The 22,115-nt window shown below is 38.2% G+C and overlaps 2 protein-coding genes across 3 annotated transcripts; both read left to right on the top strand.

Annotated features, from left to right (window-relative positions):
* Nucleotides 1-846: 846 nt before the first annotated feature.
* On the top strand, nucleotides 847-5,877 carry LOC144655905 (uncharacterized). 2 transcript variants are annotated; one of them, XM_078516088.1, is made up of 5 exons: nucleotides 847-895; nucleotides 3,172-3,330; nucleotides 3,624-3,994; nucleotides 4,759-4,962; nucleotides 5,399-5,877. In XM_078516088.1, the coding sequence occupies exons 3-5, from the start codon at nucleotides 3,692-3,694 to the stop codon at nucleotides 5,735-5,737; spliced, it is 846 nt and encodes a 281-aa protein (XP_078372214.1). In that variant the 5' UTR covers nucleotides 847-895; nucleotides 3,172-3,330; nucleotides 3,624-3,691; the 3' UTR covers nucleotides 5,738-5,877. The 2 variants fall into 2 exon arrangements, with proteins under 2 accessions (XP_078372214.1, XP_078372213.1); XM_078516087.1 differs by having other exon boundaries at nucleotides 848-895; nucleotides 3,134-3,330.
* An 8,139-nt stretch (nucleotides 5,878-14,016) lies between these two features.
* On the top strand, nucleotides 14,017-22,094 carry LOC144655903 (uncharacterized). The gene is made up of 6 exons (XM_078516084.1): nucleotides 14,017-14,160; nucleotides 14,320-14,398; nucleotides 16,434-16,630; nucleotides 18,501-18,871; nucleotides 20,462-20,668; nucleotides 21,088-22,094. Exons 2-6 carry the CDS (start codon nucleotides 14,367-14,369, stop codon nucleotides 21,436-21,438), a joined length of 1,158 nt encoding a protein of 385 aa, XP_078372210.1. The 5' UTR covers nucleotides 14,017-14,160; nucleotides 14,320-14,366; the 3' UTR covers nucleotides 21,439-22,094.
* Nucleotides 22,095-22,115: the final 21 nt, after the last annotated feature.

The raw sequence follows: 22,115 nt of genomic DNA, 5'->3' as shown, positions 1-22,115 counted from the left end.
TTTTTTTGCGATACATTGAGCGTATCACGGATAAGCTGAGAATTTTTGCCCGGATTCCAACTCTTCATGTCAGGAAGTTCGGATCGTGGAAAACAAAGTTCGAATATTTTTGGTCGGTCTTCGAATAGACCTTTTTCGCTTGGGCGGTTTGTTTTCCCATTACAGACCACGTGATGTTCTCTAGAGAATTTTCCTTTTGTCCACATAAAATCTATTCATTTTTTTCGGCGCCCCCCCCCCCTGTAATTTATTTCTTTTTTTCCTATAAAAAATATACCTGAAAATAGGGTTAGAATTCTGAAAATTTTTAAGCCTTTTAAAAATTTTTTTTTTTTCAAAAAAATTTTTTTTTAAAAAATATTAAAAAAAAAAAAAAAAATTCTCCCCAAATTCGGGAAAAAATATCTTATTTTAGCCAACCCCGCCCACGGCCCCGCGGCAAATAACAGGCGAAATTCCGCGCGATTTCGCAGGATAATTGTTAAATATACACGCGACTATTTGAAAATTTGAAAGCAAAAATTCTCAAGAGTATCATCACATGGTCTGTAATGGGGCAACAAAACGCCCAAGCGAAAAAGGTCTTTTCGTCGGTATGTTGGCGAATTGTCGAAAAAACAAGTTCTATGAAGCTTAATTATTCTATTGGTCCTCTGGTGTAGCCGTTGGTATTGTTAATTTCTGGAGCTAGGGGCATTGTTCATGTTGTTTGTTCTATTGTACTCTTGATGGGAACTAGCCATTCATGTGAGGCAGCCAATAACCTAATTCGAGATGTTATCAATTAGAAAGACCACATTTTAGCATATCCCCCACTATCACTTGATTTAAATAACCGTCCTCAAGATAGGATCAACTTCACCAGTACGCTGTATCATTGCCAGGGAAGAATCAGGTAGGATCAGGCAGTTTGACTCCTAAAGTTAGTTTTTAAATTTGTTTCTTAGAGCCGACCTAACTGTAAATAATTTGCATCGTGGTAAATGCGAACGCCGATGAGCAATTTTATTTTTAAATGTATTTTTGTTTTTAATTTAATCAATTTTCGTCGTTTACAGTTTTACTCTAGATCGTTGATGGTGTAACATAAATTTTCTCTCGCATCACCTTACCTTACCTGTACTTAAACACGGCTGTCATTTTGAAGCTCAGAGAAGCTTCTTGGGCCGTGTTTTCCCGATCGAATTAGAATTTGGAAGTAGTTTTTTTTTTTTTTTTTTTTATCACAGCTGCTATTAACAAGAGCGGGCTCCTGCTATAAATTGATAAATGAATGGCCGGTATAATAATCAAACAAGACTCGCATGACCAGAATCTTATAATGACAACACTGACAATCAAAAAAAGAAAAGGAAAGAAAACATTCATTTATTCTATTTTATACTGATATGTATGATATGAAAATTCATGATCAAGCGGCCACGTAAATTCTGAATTCTTGTAAAGGCAACCGCCGTTGTCACGGTCGGAAACTAAATGAATTTGTAAACTTGGTTATGTGAATGCATAAAATAATACCTTTAAATGTATTTTTCTTTCTTAATAACGACGGAAAATTTAAAGAATTGGAAGGAGTCTTAGTTAATTAGCTTGAAAATTTTATTTGACAACCTTGGCTTGAAAACATCTCCGTGTATTTAGGCTTTACATTTGAATGGAAAAACCGGTTGTTTCGGTGGAAAATCAAATGGAAGGGGCTGTTCTTTTTTGGAATTTTTTCGGAATAAAAGAAAAACCTTCAGAGGTATTCCCTTTTTCCCGTTTTTCCTAGAATGACCGGAAATTTACTGTTCCATTTGATACTACCAGACCGATTGTTCGCAAAGCAAGGTCAACAATCGAACCAAAGAACGCAAAATTTACCAGTTTAAACGATTCAAATTTATCCAAAATTCCTGTCTAGTGTAGAGAAAGGACGTTTCTTCTCAAAGAGCGAGATGTTTTCCTTTGGACTTTCTTTAAGGCTTCATGAAGAAGGAAGATAAAGTAGAAAAGTTTCACCCTCGATCGCCAAGCTGTCGCGATGTCATAAAACTGGAATTTTCCAGATGGACAAGTCGTCCGATGATTTGTTCGTCTAGTGTGAATTTTTAGACGACTTGTCCGTCCATACGACCAAGTCGGCGTCCTCAAAAAATCGTCTTCCCAGACGGCCAAATCGATGGAGAAATTCAGACGACTTGCGCGTCCAAAACCATGTTCGTCCCGTTTTCACACTGAGACGATTTGTTCGTTTTTAGTGTGAAAACGGCCATTGTTACTCGGCTTCACGTAACGGGGATTATTATAATAATATCATAGGTGACAAATTACTCCTTAACTTTGGCGCGAAATTTTAACGTTTTATAATTTCACTTGTGAAATTATAAAATTGCCATGGCAACGTAGTAAGCGACAAGATGGCGTCCGTAATAAAAGATGTTTTAAAGCTTAAACTTTGTACATTTTCGCTTGAATTTCACCTTAGCCAGCTAGCCTTGGTCATGTAATAAAGCTTTTGATGATATTTTATATTTCAAAACGTCAAAACGACTTCAAGACTTAAGCCAATTGCCTAAATGCTGTCCTACGTGCCAGTGGGCACAATAGGCAGTGAGTGAGTGAGTGACTAAATGGCATCGAGCGGATTTTTGAGCGTTTTACATGGGCAACGTTTTCAGTTCATTCAAGACGAACTACGGTCATAATGTGAGAAATAATTGACAGTTGATTCATCTTTGAAACTTTTTTTCAGCAGCAAAAAGGAATTTCTAAAAGGTTTTCTTCAAAGACTAAAACACTTGCGAGCTTGAGCAAAATGTATGCTTAAGGCTCGGGAAATTATTAGCTGGCATTTTGACAAAACGCGCGTGAAATTATTTCCTAATTTCACTCGTCACCATTTGATTACCAATACGAATGTCACGTGCACAAACTTTGTTTTTTATTTTTTGTGTTGCTAGAAATGATTTCTCTCGGTAAGATATTTGAAACAGTAACGCAGAAGCTTGCAATGAGATGTAAATAATTTTGGTACATATTTTTTTCCAATTCAATTGGAAAAAAATATATTTAAAAATTATTAAGTACTCGAAGTCCTGGCGGATTCCGTCTAAATACTTTAATGCAATTTACCGTATTTTTTCATTTTCAGATACGTTTTAAAGATGAAGTATGCTCTTTTGTTTGCAGCAGTTTTGGTTAGCTTTGTTTTGGTTGTTTATATTATCAGTCGCAGAACAGAAAATGATGCTTTCAAATCTGTACCACAAGTGCCCCCATTAAAAGAAAATGCTTTCCACGGAGGCAAAACGTCATCCGCTCAAGCAACGTCGACAGGCTGCAAAACCGGTAAGTAAAGAAGATGTCAACTTCTTCCCGCAGGCTGAACAGGTTGGATCAGGTTAAGACCGTCCTCGGGTTTCAAGTACCCCTTGGATCTTTTCTAATTTTGTTCCTTTCTCAAGTAAAAGCTCCAAAAAAATTTAGATCACCGCGTAGCCACTCGGCAAGTACGATGTCAACCACTGCGTATCCACGTTTTTGGAAAGAGCTAAAGGATGGTGGGGTATTCTGCAGTTAAACCAGAGTAAGATAAAAATACTCAGTGTTTTGAAAGATGAGTTACAGTTTTCTTTTTGCAGAAGAAACGCCTCTCCTTTCTCCTGCGGAGAAACTCTTTAAAGTGTACGATGAAGTGGAGACATTTGTGATGTTTATTGGATATCCTCGCAGTAGTCACAGCTTAGTGGCCGCCATATTGGACGCTCACCCAGAGGTTAACATCCCTCATGAGTACAATCTGCTAAAACGTTGGACAAAGTACCAGTCACCAATATTTAAACAAAAAAACATGCAAAAATATGTTTTATTTTATGACCTTCATCAGCTCTCCATGGAGCAGGCAATGTTTGTTTTTCGAGCAAAAGACTCTATTCTGAGTGAGGAGTCTGAAACAGTGTACACGTACAATATTCCTGGTTTATGGCAAGGAGGGTATCAAAAGAAAATAAAGGTAAGCTCGCTCTTAACTTTGTGGTAGCTTTGTGAGCCTTTGTGGTCATGAGATTGTGAGATCACAGGCATCATAACCTCCACTTTTCGTGTTCTGCAGACAATTTACATTCACGATAGCACTCTCCACCAAAAAAAAGTAAGATTCCAAAAAATTGAAACTGGTTTTTAAACAAGAAATTGAAATCTTTGAAAGTAAGGAAACCTGCGAAAATGTTTTATTTTATGGTTTTCATTAGCCCTCCATGGAACAGGCAATGTTTGATTTTTGAGCAAAAACACTCTTTCCTGACTAGTGAGTCTAAAATAGTTAATGGCAGGGAGGATATCAACAGAGAATAAGGATAGATTCTTTCTTAGGTTAGTGGTAGCGCGGCGGTCATAAGGTTGTGAGATCGCTAAATTTCACACCCTGCACTTTTCGTGTTGTGCAAACACATTGCAAACATGGCCAGTACCACCCTCCGCCAAAATAAAGTAATAGCGGAGCTCTCCAGCGGCTCGAAGGGCCGCAGAGCGGAGTCCCATACCCATGGAAGAAAGCGAAAAGAAGGACAGTCATGCATGCGTAGAAATAGGAAAAAAAAGAAAACCAGGAGAAAACAATCGATTCGTTTTTTTATGGTGACACTACCCCTTTAATGTTTTAACCAGGTATTCTTTAGTTTTGAGAGTATCTTCGTCGAAATACGTTATTTAACTCTGACGGCGACTCCAGAGTTTTAGACATTGCAATTTTTAAAAGGTATTTTGTTTCTTCGAAAGGTTATTGGTGACAAGAAAGCAGGTAATACTGCAAGACTGTTAATGTTAAACAGCAGCCGAATGAGCCTTTTTGAAGAAATCGGTCAAGTCGTTCAAGTACCAATGAAATTCATACACGTTATCAGGAACCCATTTGACAACATTGCAACCATAATGCTTCGCGAAACAGGTTCACGTGACGCAGTGAGGGAAGAAGGAGTAAAAGTAAGAACGCAAGGTTATCAAGGGTTTTCACATCAGCTAGATAATCATTAAAGTATGCCCTATACTAGCACTTTAGATATACAGTGCATTCTACTCGGTGCATCCTACCCTGTAAGACCGGGCAAGCTAGAACGCGTGCGTTTTGTTTCGGGAACATGCTAGCAAAACCGACTATCAACAGAAGCAGATTAAGAATTAAACTGGACAATTCTGTTTTACTAACGTAAGAATTTTCCGCAATTAATATTCTTCAGGCCCCGACATTAATTATATAAAGATTGACCTACGTGGTAAAAGCATGCACCTCCGATATAAGGTCATAATAAGTTTGGATAAATAGTAGCCCATCGCCAAATGGTCGTAGGAGTTTTTTTTTTTAAAAGGAGCGTACCACTGAAATTGATTGCAATTTCTTTGTTTGCTTTTTTTACGACAGATAAACAACGCAACAGAACTTGACAAGGCAATTGATTTCTACTTTGGCCTGGCAGCCGCCAACCAACGCGTTAGGGAACGGTACAGAGATGCCGTTATCGATATTCCAGGACATGAAACAGTATTAAGACCCAAGGAAACTTTGCAAAGATTGTGTGACCACTTAGGAGTCACGTGTTCCGAGAATTACTTGGAAAAGTGCAGCAGGATTTTGTATGGAGTTCCTTCAGTCACGAGAAACAAAGTTGTCTGGACCACGAAACAAAAAGTGCGCGTTACAAAAATGATGAACAACTTTCCTTTTCTGAAATCATATTCGTTTGATGACTACCCTAAGTAATGGGCAAAATATAAGTATAATAATAACATAGAACATGGTGCGGCAAAAACTTTAGACGAACTACCATTGTTTTGTTGACCCCAAGATTTTCAGCAACTCTACCTAGCTTATTCATCGACCGGAAAATAATCACCGTAAAAAAACCACGTGAACTCTCACCTTCTGTGAAGAAAACTGTAAAAACTTACCATTGAAGTTAAATTAAAAATAAAAATAAAATAAAACAAAAAAACCGTGATATGAAATAAGACAGAAACTGAAAAATAGCTCCAAAAAAGAACTATCGGATACAATTAGTCAAGAGTTTCGACCTTCTGGGATTATGAGTTGAAGCAGCGTTTGGGTCTACCGTAGAGAAGTCACTCGTGGTAATTTGGCTCAAGCTTAAAGGCCATTTTATTTATTTAATCACTGCATGGATTTTAAAATCGTTAGTGATGTTGTACCTGAGGCGAGATTCAGTGGGTAACGTTTATGGTCACGCGCGAAGGCCTTGCGTTACGTTATCTCAAAAAGCGTGTAACCAACTCGCCATTATTAGGCTTACGGATTACCCGAAACGTCTAACAAACAATCAGTGACAAAAATGATTTTTTTTTTGTCGCTGATATATATATTTTTTTTACCGCTTTAAGCCCCACGTAGCATAAACGTGTACACTTTAAACTGACGCATAAGTAAACCACGACGAGCGAACGAATGGTGGAACCCAAAGCAAATGCAGTGGGGAACGGAGGAGGGAAACAAGGGAACCCAAAGGGGGGGGGGGGGGCGCACTGGGTTGCGTATAACGGAACACGCGGTGGAAAGCATCACTGGAGAAATGGAAGGGAAAATGAGGTAATGAAAAGAAAAGAAGGTAATGAAACGCACGGAGAAACTTATCTTTCTCTTTCTCTTACTCTTGCATCCTTCTTCCAAAAATTACATACTGTAAATAAGAATACTAATACCTTCATAAACAATTAACTGTCGTACATTGTTTGAGGAAAAAAAATGAAAGTTAAATTAACACAAATAATACAGCGCGTGGATAGTTTTTACACAGGTCACGGCAAAAAAGTAATGATTGATGGGTAAACTAAGGATCGATCGTTTCTCAAACTTAAAAACGGGATTTAATTGTTTTAAATTTTTTTTCCAATGACAAAGTAAAATTTCATTTTATTCTTTATAGTACGTTCATTATACACCACATTTCTTTTCTGACTCCTTCTACATGGTTACAACAGCTTAAATTGAGAATAACATTTCGACGTGAATAAATTTTGTCTTGCATAACATTGTGTGTTTGGCCAAATATCGACTGTTTCCACATAATTCAATTTTTTTAGTTTTTTTGGCAGAATTGCAAATTCGTACTTTTTCCCTTGATTTTGTATTCCTGCTTTGGTTGTTTACATCGGTGTCAGGTGTTGTTACGTAAAAAAGGCCTACTCTGGGACCTAAAGTCGCCATAACTTTGGGCGACTTTAGGCGATTTAAGGCGACTTTAGCAAAATTGGCAAAAAAACATGGTGACTTAAGGCGATTTTCGGCGCTTAAGGCGACTTTAGCTGATCTTGTGCAACGTAAATTACTATATATATTGTAGAGCGATTTCACAAGTATTCCAGGCTGAATTCACTTGGACTACTTAAGGTGGCTCTATAGGGTTTCTTGACCGCGCGAAGAATGGGTACGAAAGGGCGAGCTTGAAATGCCGGCAAATCAAAACAAACATGGCGGCTTCACGCGAGCGTGAAATTTTCGGCGAGAAAACGCGAGACTTGCTTCCTGCCAATGAAACAACACCCGTGCTTTCCTGTGTTGAGCAGATAAAAGAGTTTACAACACCCTAAAAAGGTGTTTACAACGTCCGCGGTGCTTCTGGCCGCTTTTGTGAAGTTCGTACGATCGAAAGCAAAAGAGAAAATAAAGAATAGTCTCCACGATTGTGAGATACTTCGAGCAGAATTTCAGAGATTCTTCTACATAAAGGATTAAGGTATGTCTCTAACAAACCTTGGGGTTAACAGATATTCGCACAAAAACCGACAACAACGGGGAACGCTCGTCTTTACACATCAACTCGTATGGTTCGAAAGTTCGCGCATGCTCAAATAGCGATCTTGGACAATTTCTATTCTGATGACGTAATTGTTATTCGGGCGAAAATAGAAATTTTCCCCTTGTATTTACTAAAGTTTCCTTCGGTGAAATTCCTTAAAATTTGGCATAGATGTGATACCTTTTGAACTGCCCTTTTTGCCGTTTTTTTTAAAAAATTTGTAAGCCAGTTTTTTTGCTTAGTCAAAAAAAAAACACAAAATAACCAAAAACGCAAAAACGACCTGGACAACCCCTACTTTTTTTGTTTTTAAAAGTTATTTCTCATAAGATTCAATCCGTTGGGAGAATTTCAAAAATTTTCACCGAAGAAAATTAAAGAAATTTAAGATCAAAGCCATAAAAACACCAAAAAATAGGACTTTTTGAGTAGATGTAGCTCAAAAACAAAGGCCGTTATTTTAAAAAAAGAATAATGCACAACATATTTTAGTCCTTGTTTTTAATATTTCGGCAGCTTTTATTTAACTAGTTTAAAAAATAACGCGAAAATGATCTCTTGATGGGTATCACTTGAGCGCGCGCTGTAATATCTCAAAACCCTATGGAGCCACCTTAAAATATATATGCATGATTTAACATCAGCCTAGTTATACTACATTGGATTTTTGGTAGCACAAGGACAAAAAGGTTTCATGTAATGTGGCAATACACTGTCGATACTTCGAGCATCCTGAAAAATTCAAAATTTTATCTCAGTGGTCATACATATAAAATGCAACATAGTGTAAATGGGTCTTCAGTTAAGGCTACACCTGAGACCAAAATAAACTAGCCATCAAGGGTTTATTTAAATTACACTATTAATATTTGATACTATACAAATATATCAGTCACAATTTGATGGTATAGATGACTAGTAATAACAATGGCCATCGTCATATAAACTACTAGTCATGCTAAATATTAATTATTTCTCATTAAATCCGACAGACACTGATCCTTACAATAATAATCAAACAGTTATAATCTGATCTGATCATCATCAACAGAAACAATGACAATGAGCATGGTCTTGAAAAATAAAACAATTTTTAAACAGGAACTGAACTGAGTGTATATAAAATGAAAATTAATTGATATGAAGCTTAGAATTTATCCCTTGGGGCTTGTTTTAAAGAAATCGAGGCTAGGTTGCAGAATACCCGGCCAATTTTCTGTATGTCATTGAATAACAAAAGTGTCTATTGTTTTATGTCTCGTTCTCTAAAGCGTTCCGACATATGTAAATTAAGTGGCAGCGCAGCGTATTCTTCAATCGCTCAACAATCGCTCCAAAATCGATTTTACTATTTAAATTTGAAAATACCTTCAATTCCTAGGCCAAATCTGTTCACCATGCCATGTGAGGATCAGGTCTTGTTGATTGCTATTTCCGTACACTACCACAAGCACAGAATTGTCGTTACAAAAAAGAAGTCAGAGAGAAAAAAAAAACGACCTATTATGGACCATCGTTGAGTTAATATTGAGAAGGGGAAGTACGTCGTCTCCAAAATTTTTCACCTAGCATGCAAAAATAAAATTTTAACTGTTAACAGACAGCAATAATTGTAAAGGTTATTTAACTTTCATGCATTTTAAAACATTTTTTAAATTGGATACACCACTCCAAATCGGGAGCTCTAAAATAAGGTTCCCATCAGTTAAAAACATATCTATATGTAATTATGTTTACTAAATAATTTTAAAATCGAAATTTTATTCATTGTCTCATGTTTTCTTCTTAACTGCTTTTTTTATTATTTTTTATTTTTACTCATCGGTCTTACAGAATGTGAATTTTTGAATGTTTTTTATACTCTTTGGCACAATCTTCGAGTAAAGAGGTAACACTTCCTACCAATAAAGATGCAAATCGACTTGAACTAGACATCTTTCCATAGTTCATGTTTCGGTAAATTGTTGGTTATAAGGGTTTACTGGGCAAAAAAAAAACTGGGCTATAAGACGCACTCCGATTTTGGCATAAACTTCCAACAGAAAAACAGATTTTCCTAAAAAAAAAAATGCGCCCTATAACCAAATAAATACGGTACATTGGTACGGCCTAACATACATAAACATGACAATCTATTTGTATTTTCGGTATGGGAGTGGAAGTAGCTTGGAAGGGAGGGTCGTGCGGGGGAATATAATTAAAAAAAGCTTCGTGTTATTTGCATTTGAAAAGATTACCCCCATGAGCCTCCATTGCAAGCTAGTTCCAGTCCAATACCGAGAATACGAATAAGGCCTATTCTTGCTTGTTAGCTTACATAAAACAAAACATGTTTAATTGTATTGTTGCCTCTGCAGGGTTTCGGCATTATTGTAGCCGAGTTAAATCAAAGTGGGGCCGCTTATGGTCTCTGTAGGTGTGATAAAAATCTTTGATCGACGATTGGTTAATGATGACTTAAATGGGCTATGTCACGGTATTTGAAGTCATTTTTTTACGAATTATAAGCAACAAACTTGAAAAAAAATTGCCAATTTTTTTTTTTCAATTTTTTTATTTCAGTCAAACAGATTTAATACAGCCAAGGATACAACTAGCAAATTGAAATATTTCAACGTCGGTTTTGAGATGATTTGCGCTTTCTTGATTTCAGTCTGGAAGTGAAAGCTTAAATATAGTACGTAGCAGGTTGGTTGATTTGATAGTCGCAACCAAGGTTGGCCAGCTCTTGGCGATACACACCACAGCTTGAGTAAAGAAAGTAAATATAAACTAAGATCGTTTCAAAACATTTTAACATGTAAAAAGCTTTTGACAAAACAGTTTTCTTATGTACTGAAAACAATGCACTGAAACTACAAATTGCCATCGATAGAGGTGAGAAAATCTTGAGGTATTTTTGACAAGAGTTGTCGAGACAAAAGCAAAAAGTTCCCAGCGAAATACAGCAGCAAAAAAGACGGCATGCGCTAAATAAACTTTAAATAACGATTAGTCAAAAGCAGGGGGGAAATGTTAGTGCATACTGAAAAACTATTCCTAATGTTTACGAATTTTAGCCTCGAAGTTTTAGTCTTTTCAACGGGCATTGTAACAACAAGTAAACATAACATCTTGCTTGTTCATGTTAGCGAAAACGAACAGCCAACGTACATAAGACGTTTCTTTTCTAGTTTGCTTACGAAACGAACAATTGACTGATATCAGGTAATCACGCAAACAGCCATACCTTGTCTACACAAAACAAGTAAAAAGATAGATGTCATCGAGAAGTCCCGCAGCGTCTCAAGAAGTAAGTGTGTACTCGTGATATCCAAAAGAGGGTCCTGAAGGGGTAAAATGGGAACTGGGATTTGCCTATTTTGACTGGGAATTGCCTATTTTTAACTGGGAAAATGGGATTTAGGTCACTGGGACTGGGATTCAGAAACAAAAAATGGGAATAGGAAGCGTATCAGTACATGACTAAACCTGCATATTTTGCGCTCTATAATGTTATGTTCTTAAAGTCCGGCAAAAAATAGTTAAAACTAACGTTGAAAATTCTGAAACGAAACGACCGCACTGCACGAGTGTCCATCAAGTCTTTATCAATTTTCGTGAAGTGATTAAGCTGCTCAGCGGAACAGCTATGACTGAGCATGGGCCAAATGGAATATTTAAAAGAAGTGACAGCAAGTTGTTGTCAGTCAGGGTAGTGGTAGGTACGGGATAAAAACTTGATAGCTTTAGTTAAAGCTACAAAAAATTTCTATTATTCTCTACAAGACAAACGAACAAATGAAAAGTGATATTCTCAACAATATTAGTGATCATAACTAGCAGAGCATGATTTTGGATAGTCCAGTCCTTGAACTATCCCTTCTGCGACCCAGGTGCGAAAAGAAAGTCCAGGATAACTTGCATGTGCATTCTTTTAAAAAAACAAACCAATGAAAAACGACAGAGACGTGTGACGTTTCTTACATGTAACGGGTGCGCTAAGGTAAAAATAGCTCGCTAAAATGAATAATTAAACTATGCAAAATAGGTACTAAATCCACAAATACAACCTTTTTAATTTATCATCTGTGCGCGTGCATGTCCAAAGGTGCTGTGGAATATGGTTTGGTCACCCCCTTTCTTTGTAAGGGTTGGGGGCGACGGATTTCTAAGCATGCGCATACAAGTTATCCTGGACTCGCTCTTCCTGCGCCTGGGTTCAATCCCTATATTGGGCACCGAAGGGAAAGTTCAGGGAGTGGGCTACGTTTAGGACAATCAAAACAACACAGATATAATTCGCTTGAGACCAGATTTTCCACGCACTGGGAATTTCACTGCTGGGACTGGGATTTAGAAAAAAATAGACTGGGAAATGGGATTTGGGCAAATTTTGGGCTGGGAAATGGGATTTGGTGCCCCCCCCCCCCCCCCCCTTCAGGACCCTCCCAAAAGCATGCCCTGTCGGCGACTTGCACTGGACTATGGACTACGAGATTTCGCAAATTTTTGGTCTAAACTAACTGTTGTTAAAATTAGCGGAAAGCAACTTGGAAAAGATAGAAGTCATCAACAAGTCACGCTGCGTATCGAGAAGTAAATGTGTACTCGTGATATCCAAAGTGGGGAAAAAAAACCAAAAAAACCCCCGAATAATTGTATGCGCCGTTGTCGACTTGCAAATTGATGACGTAAGTGTCTTTGTATTTGAACCAATGAAATGCTTTGCTACGCGGTTTACCAGCCTAGCCAATCAGAGAGGACGTTCAGCGAGGCATTGCTTTACTGTTGGCTTTGGCTCGATTTGGTTTTCATGTGCACTGTGGTGATCCCGCAAAATAAAAACAAAATTTACTGACCTATGCAGTTGCTCGATATATGTATTAAATAGTTGAACCTCCAAATCTTTAAATGTGTGCATGCGGAACACAAACGTTTTACTTCCGATCATCATGTATTCCATCACATTGCCCTTGATTGAACATAACATAGAACTTGGGATCGCACGCTTTCGTAGCCTGCGTTGCAGCACAGGTACCCCAAGCTCTATGGGAGATATAGACTGTGTGACCTTTGTTCAGCGTTGTGTTAGTTTTCAATAAAAAAAAACCTACCTAATTAGTCCTCTGACTGTTTTTCTTTCTCCTATGTGGTTTTTGGAGCAATTTAGCGCGATTCCCAGGCAATGGAAATATAACTCACTGGAATCATGCTAAATCGCTCCAAAAACCACATAGGAGAAAGAAAAACAGACAGAGGAAACTCACATAGAGACAGCATCCGCAAAGCCACAGAAGCATTTTTAATTTCTAAAGGGAAAACACTTGAACCATATGGCATGAATAGACGGGATGAAACTTGATATATTTTGTTTGTCAGTTGTATGCTATTTCTATCTTCTACCGTTATTTGTTTTGTTTTCTTATTATCAGCCTATCACGTAAAGGTTTTTCATCTTAGTTTATTTAAATTTTGTTACCGTTTTTTTCCATACTCACTTAGCATTGTATGCCCCTGATGAAGGTTGGTTTTGTTCAACCGAAATATTGGGCCAAAATAAATTTATAACATCAGTCCCTAGCTGTTTGGTCAGCCCTGCATTTAAATTTTGTTTAGAGGACTTTAGGTAGCGTCTTTTTTTTATATTGAAAACTAGTTCGCATTTTTAAATTAAAGCAGGAATCGTTATTTCCCATACAAATCCTTATAATTTCGCTGTTACGCAACGGCCGCCGTGACGCTCAATTAACAACACTCACACAACGCTGAACAAAGGTCACACAGTCTATATCTCCCATAGAGCTTGGGGTACCTGTGGTTGCAGACGAACAAAACCTTGGTGAACGAGGACTTCGGGATCACCAAAAGCACGCTGATAATGAAAACTATGGCAGTACACTGATGTAAAAGGCATCATTCACCAGAAGTGCTCACTGACTACGAAAATACATGGAAATTTAAACGAATATGCCAAACTGCGGCGAGGAAATGGACGCGAACTCATCAAATCCAAGATGGCGGCTACAGATCCAGCACATGCTCTTCTGCCGTTACCATGGTTCCCCACATAGGATCGTGACGAGAATTTCGTGACAGAAAGAACAATAGGTATATTCCTTATTTGGATCATAAAAGTGCACTTTATCTTTATTTTTGGCCTATTTATCACGATTTTTCGTTTTTGCTAATCACAAGCCCACCACGCCCCCCCGCCGAAACACAAAATACCCACCATTCGATCATTTCCCACAGGCTTTCGGTTGTTGGGGAAGAGCGAAAAACGCGGGCGAGCGAGGTAAAAAACGAGAGGGGAAACGAAGGCGAGCGAAGAAATCAGGAAGTTCGGATCGTGGATAAACGAAGCTCGAATCACTTTGGTCGGTCTTCGTCGGTATGTTGGCGTATTGTCTAAAACACAAGCAATGAAACGTGGTGTAGCATGCAGCTCTAGGAAGCTTTATTCTACTGGTCCTCTTGTGCTGCAGTTGCTATTGTTAATTTCTGGAGCTTGCATTTGGGGCATTGTTCCTTTTATTTGTTCTATTTTCAGTGTATTGTACTCTCGAAGGGAACTTCATGTGAAAAATCGTCCTCAATATGGGATCAATTACGCCAGGCAGAAGAATCAGGTAGGATCAGTTTGAGTCCTAAAGTTAGTTTTAAAATTTGTTTCTTAGCAGGGCTTTAACGTGGCATATCAGGGCCGACCTATAAACTGTAGGCAAGAAAATTCAAGCAGTTTAAAACCGTGCGGCTAATGCTTGACAACCTCTTTCAGTTCTTTGGCTAGAAAGGCACGGCGCCGCACAGTAAAAAATCTTTAGAAAAGCAGTCACTTGAGAAACACACAAATCGTGTTTGCGTGGTCACGGAGTGTGCGTGACATGTACTTCCTTCACCGCATGCCGGATAAATTCCTGCTTACGCATGCAAAAATTTATTTTGTTCCGAATGTTCAATAAAATAAATCCAAACCAGTTCGTGAATGGCATTAAAAAGAAGTCCGTTTTACGCCAAAATAAAGAGTAGACTAAGGCCATCCCGTTGTATTTCTTCGTTTAGCGTCGTCCGACGAACATTTGCGAGTATAAAAATAAAGGTAATCAAGCAGGTAATTCCCCTGGCCCGATGACGTGTTCCCGTGCCTTGACAAATTCTTGATGAGCTTGCAATTTTCGTTTCGATTCCCAAAATAAACTCAAAACAAAAATTGGAATATCCAGAAAACGTCGTTTTCCTGCAACATTCAACACGTTCTGGCGAAATTGTACGACTTGTACTCCCTCCGAGCCAAACGCTTGATTAACACAAAAATATATATTTCACACAAACAGAGCGCAGAGTATTCGTAAATATTTTTAAAATAGGTAAATGATTATTTATAGCTACAGCGAGCGATCGCGTGGCATGGGTCTGACGTAGCCTGCGTGCAGGCTCACCTTGGGGCACGCGCGAATATACCTTGGGGAACGTGCGAGTGGCGAGTGTAGCGATAAGGCGGGGAGTGGCGCGTGAGCAGCACTCTGCGAACAATATTTGTTTTGTAAAACTGATTTATTCTCCTACGCGTTTCGTCCGACTGTCGCGGACTTCTTCAGGGAGTTTTACAAATTAGAATTACATGCTTGTATTTATACATAGTGTAAACCGTACAACTTATTTTTACATGTTATTTTACGGATTTACGTATAGGAAACAAGCTAAATTTCTACGCAGGGCGTTACTAAGGTGTAGCATGTGTGACATTTTTCTGTCACGACATATGCGTGCCTTTTCACTACATATTTATGCTAATTTTATATTTTTATTCCCACTTGAAAATGACCTCGTTGTGGTTTTGTAGCGTTAAACTTTATAACAAAATCAATATCAAAGAAATTACTCATCAAGATTTTGAATTTGAACGAAAATATAATAGTGTTAGATTGTCGGATTTAGCCAAAAAATAGTGCGGGTCGGCGGATTTGCGCACTCTTATTCACCCCTTTCATATATGGCCATTTCAGACGACGATCGTTTTCCTTCACAAGAATGTCAACTGCATAAGTATGCCAACTGATTCAGTCTTAATGCCTTCAGTTCCTACGTTGTTGGTCTGTGTGGCCATTTCAGTGAACCGGCCCTCTTTAGCGCTGTATTTGGTGCTGTTCGTGTTTGTCAAATTTCGTTTGTTTTAATCTAATCTTTATAAATTTGAGCTTGACTACTCTTGAAACTGAAATGTTTTAAAAGACGCAATCCATCAGGGAATCAAGTAATATTAGTTCTAGTTGCACAAAAATCGAGTACCAGAGAAATTTAAATCCTATTGCGTTATTTTGTACCATTTCAAGATGTAAATTAATTAACCGTGATAACACCAACAACAATTGCTTATCAGAGCCTGAGAAAATGAAATTTAAAGATTGCTGGCTCTAGGTAAAGTAGCTATTTTGTAAAATCATCTTTGAAGCGATTCAGTGAAATTCAGTGGAACTTCGAAATCTATTTTCGATGTTTTGTGTTGTTAGAAATGATTTCTCTTGAGAAGATATTTGAAACAGTAACACAAAAGCTTGCAATAAGATGTAAATAAATTTGGTACGTTTTCCCTATTAATACTCGAAGTCCTGGCGGATTTCGTCTGAATGCTTTAATGCAATTCACCGTATTTTTTATTTTCAGATACGTTTTAAACAAGACGTCTGCTCTGTTGTTTACAGCAATTTTTGTTAGCTCTGTTTTGGCTGTTTACATTATCAGTCGCAGAACAGAAAAGGATGCTTTTAAATCTGTTCCAAAAATGTCCCCACTGGAAGAAAATGCTTACTCCGAAAGCAAAACGTCATCCACTCAAGCAACAACGACAGGCCGCAAAACCGGTAAGTAAAGAAGATGACAACTTCTTCAAGCAGGCTAAATAGGTTGGACCTGGTTGAGACCGTCCTCGGGTTTCATATACCCCGTGGATCTTTTCTAATTCTGTTTCTTCCTTGAGTTAAAGCTCCAAAAAAATTCAGAGCACCGGGCGGCCACTCGGCAAGTATGATGTCAACCACTGCGTATCTACAAAGAATCGACGTTTTTGAAAAGGCGGCTAAAGGATGGCGGGTTATTCTGCAGTTAATTACCATAGTTATTTATACCATAACCGAGAGAATTCTCGCGCGCTTATTGGTCCAAAGTTATGGTCGATGAGAGTTTATATAATAACCTGAATTCTACGCGCATTTTGATTGGTTCTTACTTATGATCTATCAGAGTACAGACACATGGATGACGTCACGCGGTGGTGTGACTCGCGCGCGTGATCAGAGTTCATAGTCCAGATCAGAGTTGTCGGCAAAGTTTTTCAAACTTGCGGGGCCACAACAAAGCAAAAAAGTTCAGCTTAATTACAAATCTTCAGTGAGAAACAATATGCCAAGCATCGTTCACCTTTCGAAGCATTTAACTGGGCGAAACAAGCTTGAAGAAGACAGTGAATTATTCGAGAAATTATCCGAAATCTGTATGAAAGTTTGACCGATGTTGTACAGTTGGACGACGCCACGGAAAACAAACGAATTGCGGTTGAACGCTTCGGTTAATGCTTACAGATTTGAACAACTTTCCAAATCGGAATAAAGGTTAGTTTTTTCATTGACTTTCAATTGACCATTTTTCTGTTTATTCAATCGGATTAACAATGCTTCGTGTTAACGAAAACTTAATAGCGAAATCAAAACAACTTAGCTCATCGGTACGGCAGCATTGCTCACACAGAAGTGTGCTGAAGTCTTGTGTTATTATATAAAACAAATAGATTTCATTTTGCCGTGCGTCTGTTCAGTAATAGATCACAGAAGACGTCAAAATGTGGTATGAACATCAGTGACCCACTCGGCTAGCGCCTCGTGGGCCACTTCTCTGTTCATACCACATTTTGACGTCATCTGTGATCTATTACTGAACAGACGCACGGCAAAATGAAATCTATTTGTTAAATAGAGCATGAAAGTGACGTCAGATCACGCCACGCACACGCGCGGGCTAGAAATGTGTAAGTTTGGTCTCCACGAAATTATGAAAGCGAATTTCATCTTGCTTTGCTTGAATCAAGAACGCATTTGTTTTCGGAATCAGGATTGGACTTCTACTCAGGTGATCTGTCGAAAGAAAATTTACCAGGCTTTTGATTTTTTTGTCTAACTGGGAAGAACAGTGCTAGCGAACTGGCTGCGGACTTAGCGAACTGTCGACGTTCACTGAACGAGCGCTAACAAGATCTTCAGAAAAAAAATCATCTTGCTCGCTTCTAGCGATAGGCACACACTCGAGAGAATAAAGAGAGAGAACGAGAGAATAAAAGGTAATTAAAATAGTTATTCTTTGAAATCTTGTTCATCTTCTTTTGTATCATAATTTTTCGTTTTTACGTGTCGGGAATCTTTACGTCCCCCGGCTAAGTTTCTTCACGGTCAGGCATCGCTTTTGATATATAAATACTTGTTCGAGTTTGTTATGGTATAAAACAAATCGACGACATTTTCCATGGTCTACACTCTTATAGTCCATAGAAATGACGCCATAAAATGTCCAAAACTTTGCAGTGAAACCACTCGCCTAACGGCTCGTGGTTCCACTTGAGTTTTGAACATTTTCTGACGTCATTTCTATGGTCTATAAGAGTGTAGACCATGGAAAAATGTCATCGATTTGTTAAATACTACTCAGTGTTTTGACAGATGAGTTTCCGTTTTCTTTTTGCAGAAGAAACGCCTTTCCTTTCTCCTGCGGAGAGACTCTTTAAAGTGTACGATGGAGTGGAGACATTTGTGATGTTCATTGGATATCCTCGTAGTAGTCACAGCTTGGTGGGCGCCATTTTGGACGCTCACCCAGCGATTATTATCCCTCATGAGTACAATCTGTTTGAAAATTGGACAAAGTACGAGTCGCCAGTACTTAAACAGAAAAACCTGCAAAAATATCTTTTATTTTATGACCTTCATCAGCTCTCCATGAAGCAAGCAATGTTTGATTTTCGAGCAAAAAACTCTATCCTGACTGCGGAGTCTGAAACAGTGTACTCGTACAATATTCCTGGTTTATGGCAAGGAGGGTATCAAGAGAGAATAAAGGTAAGCTTGTCCTTACCTTTGTGGCGCCTCTATGGTCATGAGATTGTGAAATTACGGGACCTCACAACATCAGTCCACTCTTCGAAAGCACTCTCTACCAAAATAAACTAAGACTCTGAACGAGAAATTGAAACAGGCTTTTAAACAAGAAATTGAGATCTATGAACAACAGAAAAACCTGCAAAAATATGTTTTATTTTATGTTTTCTTTAGCTCTCCATGGATCAGGCAATGCTTGAGTTTTGAGCTTAAAACTCTTTCCTGACTAGCGAGTTTAAAAAAAAGTGTACAAGTACAGTGTTCCTGGTTTATGTCATTTAAAGATAAATTCGTTCTTATGTTAGTGCATAGTGGTTCGTAGCGCGGCGGTCATGAGGTTGTAGGTCGCGAGATTTCACACCCTACACTAGTACTCTTCGTGTTGTGCACACACTTTGCAGACACGGTACCACCTTTCACCAAAATAAATTAATAAGTGGTTCTAAACAAGAAATCTGTGATAATAACCGAGGTAGATAATGAAGAAGCGCGGGCGTAAAACGCTATGAGTTAAATTAAGTATTTTCCAATTCATAAAATGTCATTCAGTTAAAAGTTTCCAAGTTTGTTAGCGAAAAACCGACCAAAAGGAAAATGAATTAAGTCTTGTCTTCTTTCTTAGAAAGTTCTGACCTCTTAAAGGCTTTTCAAATTATCTTTCGGCCAATTTCCTCACTTCAGTTTTAACCCTCGGACGTACAAGCAAATTTATACCCCTACCATCGTACAAGGGGGGAGGGGGTGGAGTGGATGAAACCCCTCACCGGAGTTTTCGTTATATTAAGGCGTAGCAAAAATTTTTTGCACTGCGAAGAAATCCCGTAGCTTACTCTACAAGCTGTAGCGTCATATGCGTCTCGTGACGTCATTAGAGCCGCCATCTTGGATCCGCAATCTTGGATTTCAGCATTTTGTTAGAAAGTCACAAAATAACGGAAAATGATGCAAAATCAAGCCAGAATGCTTATGGAATGTAAAAAAGTAAACAAATCGTGCAATTCTGTTTCAACAAACTAGAAAAAATAAAGAAAATGTTAAAAATGACGATTTTTGGAAAGACCAGCGTGTATTTATGACAGTGCCATGGCAACGTAAAAAATCATGGGCACATGGTTGACATATCAAAATTTCCGCAAAGGATGGATGAACAAATACTTAAAGTTTCAGCATTGTCACAACTTGAAAATTTCCGCCAGAAGGTTTGAATTTCTAGCCAAGTTAACGCACGTAATTTTCCAAAATACGCTATAAACGATCATGATTTGTTCTTTTTTTGAGCATTTGGTTGACATCTTCCTCTATGTTTTTTAGAATTATTTTCCAAACAATTTGAGATAATTACACTAAAGTTTAAACGCAAAAAAAAAACACAAAATCCTGGCGATACTTCCCCTTAAATATTTTAAGCAGATATTCTTTTAAACAGTTTTGTCTTTTGAGAGTATCTGCGTTGAAATAAGTTATTTAACTCTGACGGCGACTCCAAAGTTTTAGACTTATTGTAATTTTTAAAAGATATTTTGTTTCCGCTTTTGAAAACTTCTTTGAAAGGTTATTGGTGACAAGAAAGCAGGTCATACTGCATGGGAGTTAATGATGAACAGCAGCCGAATGGGCCTTTTTGAAGAAATCCGTCAAGTCGTTCAACTGCCAATGAAATTTATACACGTCATCAAGAACCCATTTGACAACATTGCAACCATGATGCTTCGGAACACAGCTGGTTTACGTGACGCAGTGAGGGAAAAAGGAGTAAAAGTAAGAACGCAAACTTATTAAGGTTTTCACATCAACTAGATTATTTTTAAGTTATGTCCTATTCCAGCACTTTAGAAATAGGTGCACTCGGTGCTTTCTACCCTGTACGACTGGGCAAGCTAGAACGCGTGCGTTCGGTTTCGGGAACATGCTAGCAAAACCGACAATCAACAGAAGCAGATTAAGAATTGAGATGGACAATTCCGTTTTACTTAAGTAAATTTTTTTGCCCAATTCTTTAGGCACCGTAATTAAGATTTATCTACGTGGTAAAAGCATGCAGATCCGATATAAGGTCATAATAAGTTTTGATTAATAGTGGACTATCTCCAATGGCCATAGGAGTTTCGATTTGAAAATGTGCATACCACTGAAATTGATTGCAATTTTTCTTTTGCTTGTTTTTTTTTTTACGACAGATAAACAACGCAACAGAACTTGACAGGGCAATTGACATATACTTTGGGATGGCAGCCGCCAATCAACGCGTTAGGGAACGATACGGAAATGCCGTTATCGATATTCCAGGACACGAAACAGTACTAAGACCCAAAGAAACGCTGCAAAGATTGTGTGACCACTTAGGAGTCACGTGTTCCGAGGATTACTTGGAAAAGTGCAGCAAGATTTTATATGGAGTTCCTTCAATCACAAGAAACAAAGTCGTCTGGACCGTGACGCAAAAAGCAAACGTCACAAAAATGATAAAGAACTTCCCTTTTCTTAAGTCATATTCATTTGATGAATACCTTGATGAATACCCTAAGTAATGGTCAATATGGTAGCAAACTATAAGTAATATTACATTATGGCGTAGCATAAAATGTAGACAAACTGTTATTATTTTGTTGAAGGCATCGTGACATTTTAACGACATTTTTAACTTGGTAGTTGATCTCCTTTTTAAAACACTGTGCACTGCGCATGCTCGTAAATTTGAAGAAGCCGAGGTTAGCCAAGATGCTTAGCGAAGCCACTTTGGTAAACTACGTTAATCTTTGGAAAGATTCAGAAAATGCTCGGAAACAGTCCTATAGCTTTCGAACAGCACTCAGGTAATCCTCGGCCTACAAATTGCTGAGAATGCACAAAGTTGCGCGAAAGAAAACAAAGTTCCTCGAAAAGAAAAAACTTGCTCGAAATTTAAAAAGTTACCAAAAAGTTGCAAAGCAACTTGTGAACAGCCCTAGCGACAAAACAATACTCTGAGCAATGGTGGCACATCGAAAGCTCTTCTACAATTCCTCCTTATATTAAGATATTCATCTGAAATTTATATTTGAAATTTACTTACAAATATACCAAATACAAATGGCGATGTGAACAGTGCACGTGCTAAGACCTGTTAGCGGAGGCGCGGGCGCTAAAAGTCAGGAAAGCGAGACAGGGCTGAGAAAATTAAAGGAGGCCAAGAGAGAATCGTCCGTTACTGTCTGAAAACAACCTA

This window comes from Oculina patagonica, chromosome 6 (assembly GCF_052425735.1).
Source record: "Oculina patagonica isolate OP01 chromosome 6, crgOcupat, whole genome shotgun sequence".
Taxonomy (NCBI): domain Eukaryota; kingdom Metazoa; phylum Cnidaria; class Anthozoa; order Scleractinia; family Oculinidae; genus Oculina; species Oculina patagonica.
The sequence above is the reverse complement of the archived record's forward strand: the minus strand, read 5'-3'. Positions and strand labels throughout refer to the sequence as shown.

What these genes read in the sequence shown, in the direction of transcription:
- LOC144655905 (XM_078516087.1), top strand. Translation starts at nt 3,147, where the DNA reads ATGAAGTATGCTCTTTTGTTTGCAGCAGTTTTGGTTAGCTTTGTTTTG. An exon ending in GTCGACAGGCTGCAAAACCG is followed by an intron (nt 3,331 to 3,623) that starts GTAAGTAAAGAA and finishes TTCTTTTTGCAG; the next exon opens with AAGAAACGCCTCTCCTTTCT. An exon ending in GGTATCAAAAGAAAATAAAG is followed by an intron (nt 3,995 to 4,758) that starts GTAAGCTCGCTC and finishes TTTCTTCGAAAG; the next exon opens with GTTATTGGTGACAAGAAAGC.
- LOC144655903 (XM_078516084.1), top strand. Translation starts at nt 14,367, where the DNA reads ATGGGATCAATTACGCCAGGCAGAAGAATCAG. An exon ending in ACGCCAGGCAGAAGAATCAG is followed by an intron (nt 14,399 to 16,433) that starts GTAGGATCAGTT and finishes TTTTATTTTCAG; the next exon opens with ATACGTTTTAAACAAGACGT. An exon ending in TGAGGGAAAAAGGAGTAAAA is followed by an intron (nt 20,669 to 21,087) that starts GTAAGAACGCAA and finishes TTTTTACGACAG; the next exon opens with ATAAACAACGCAACAGAACT.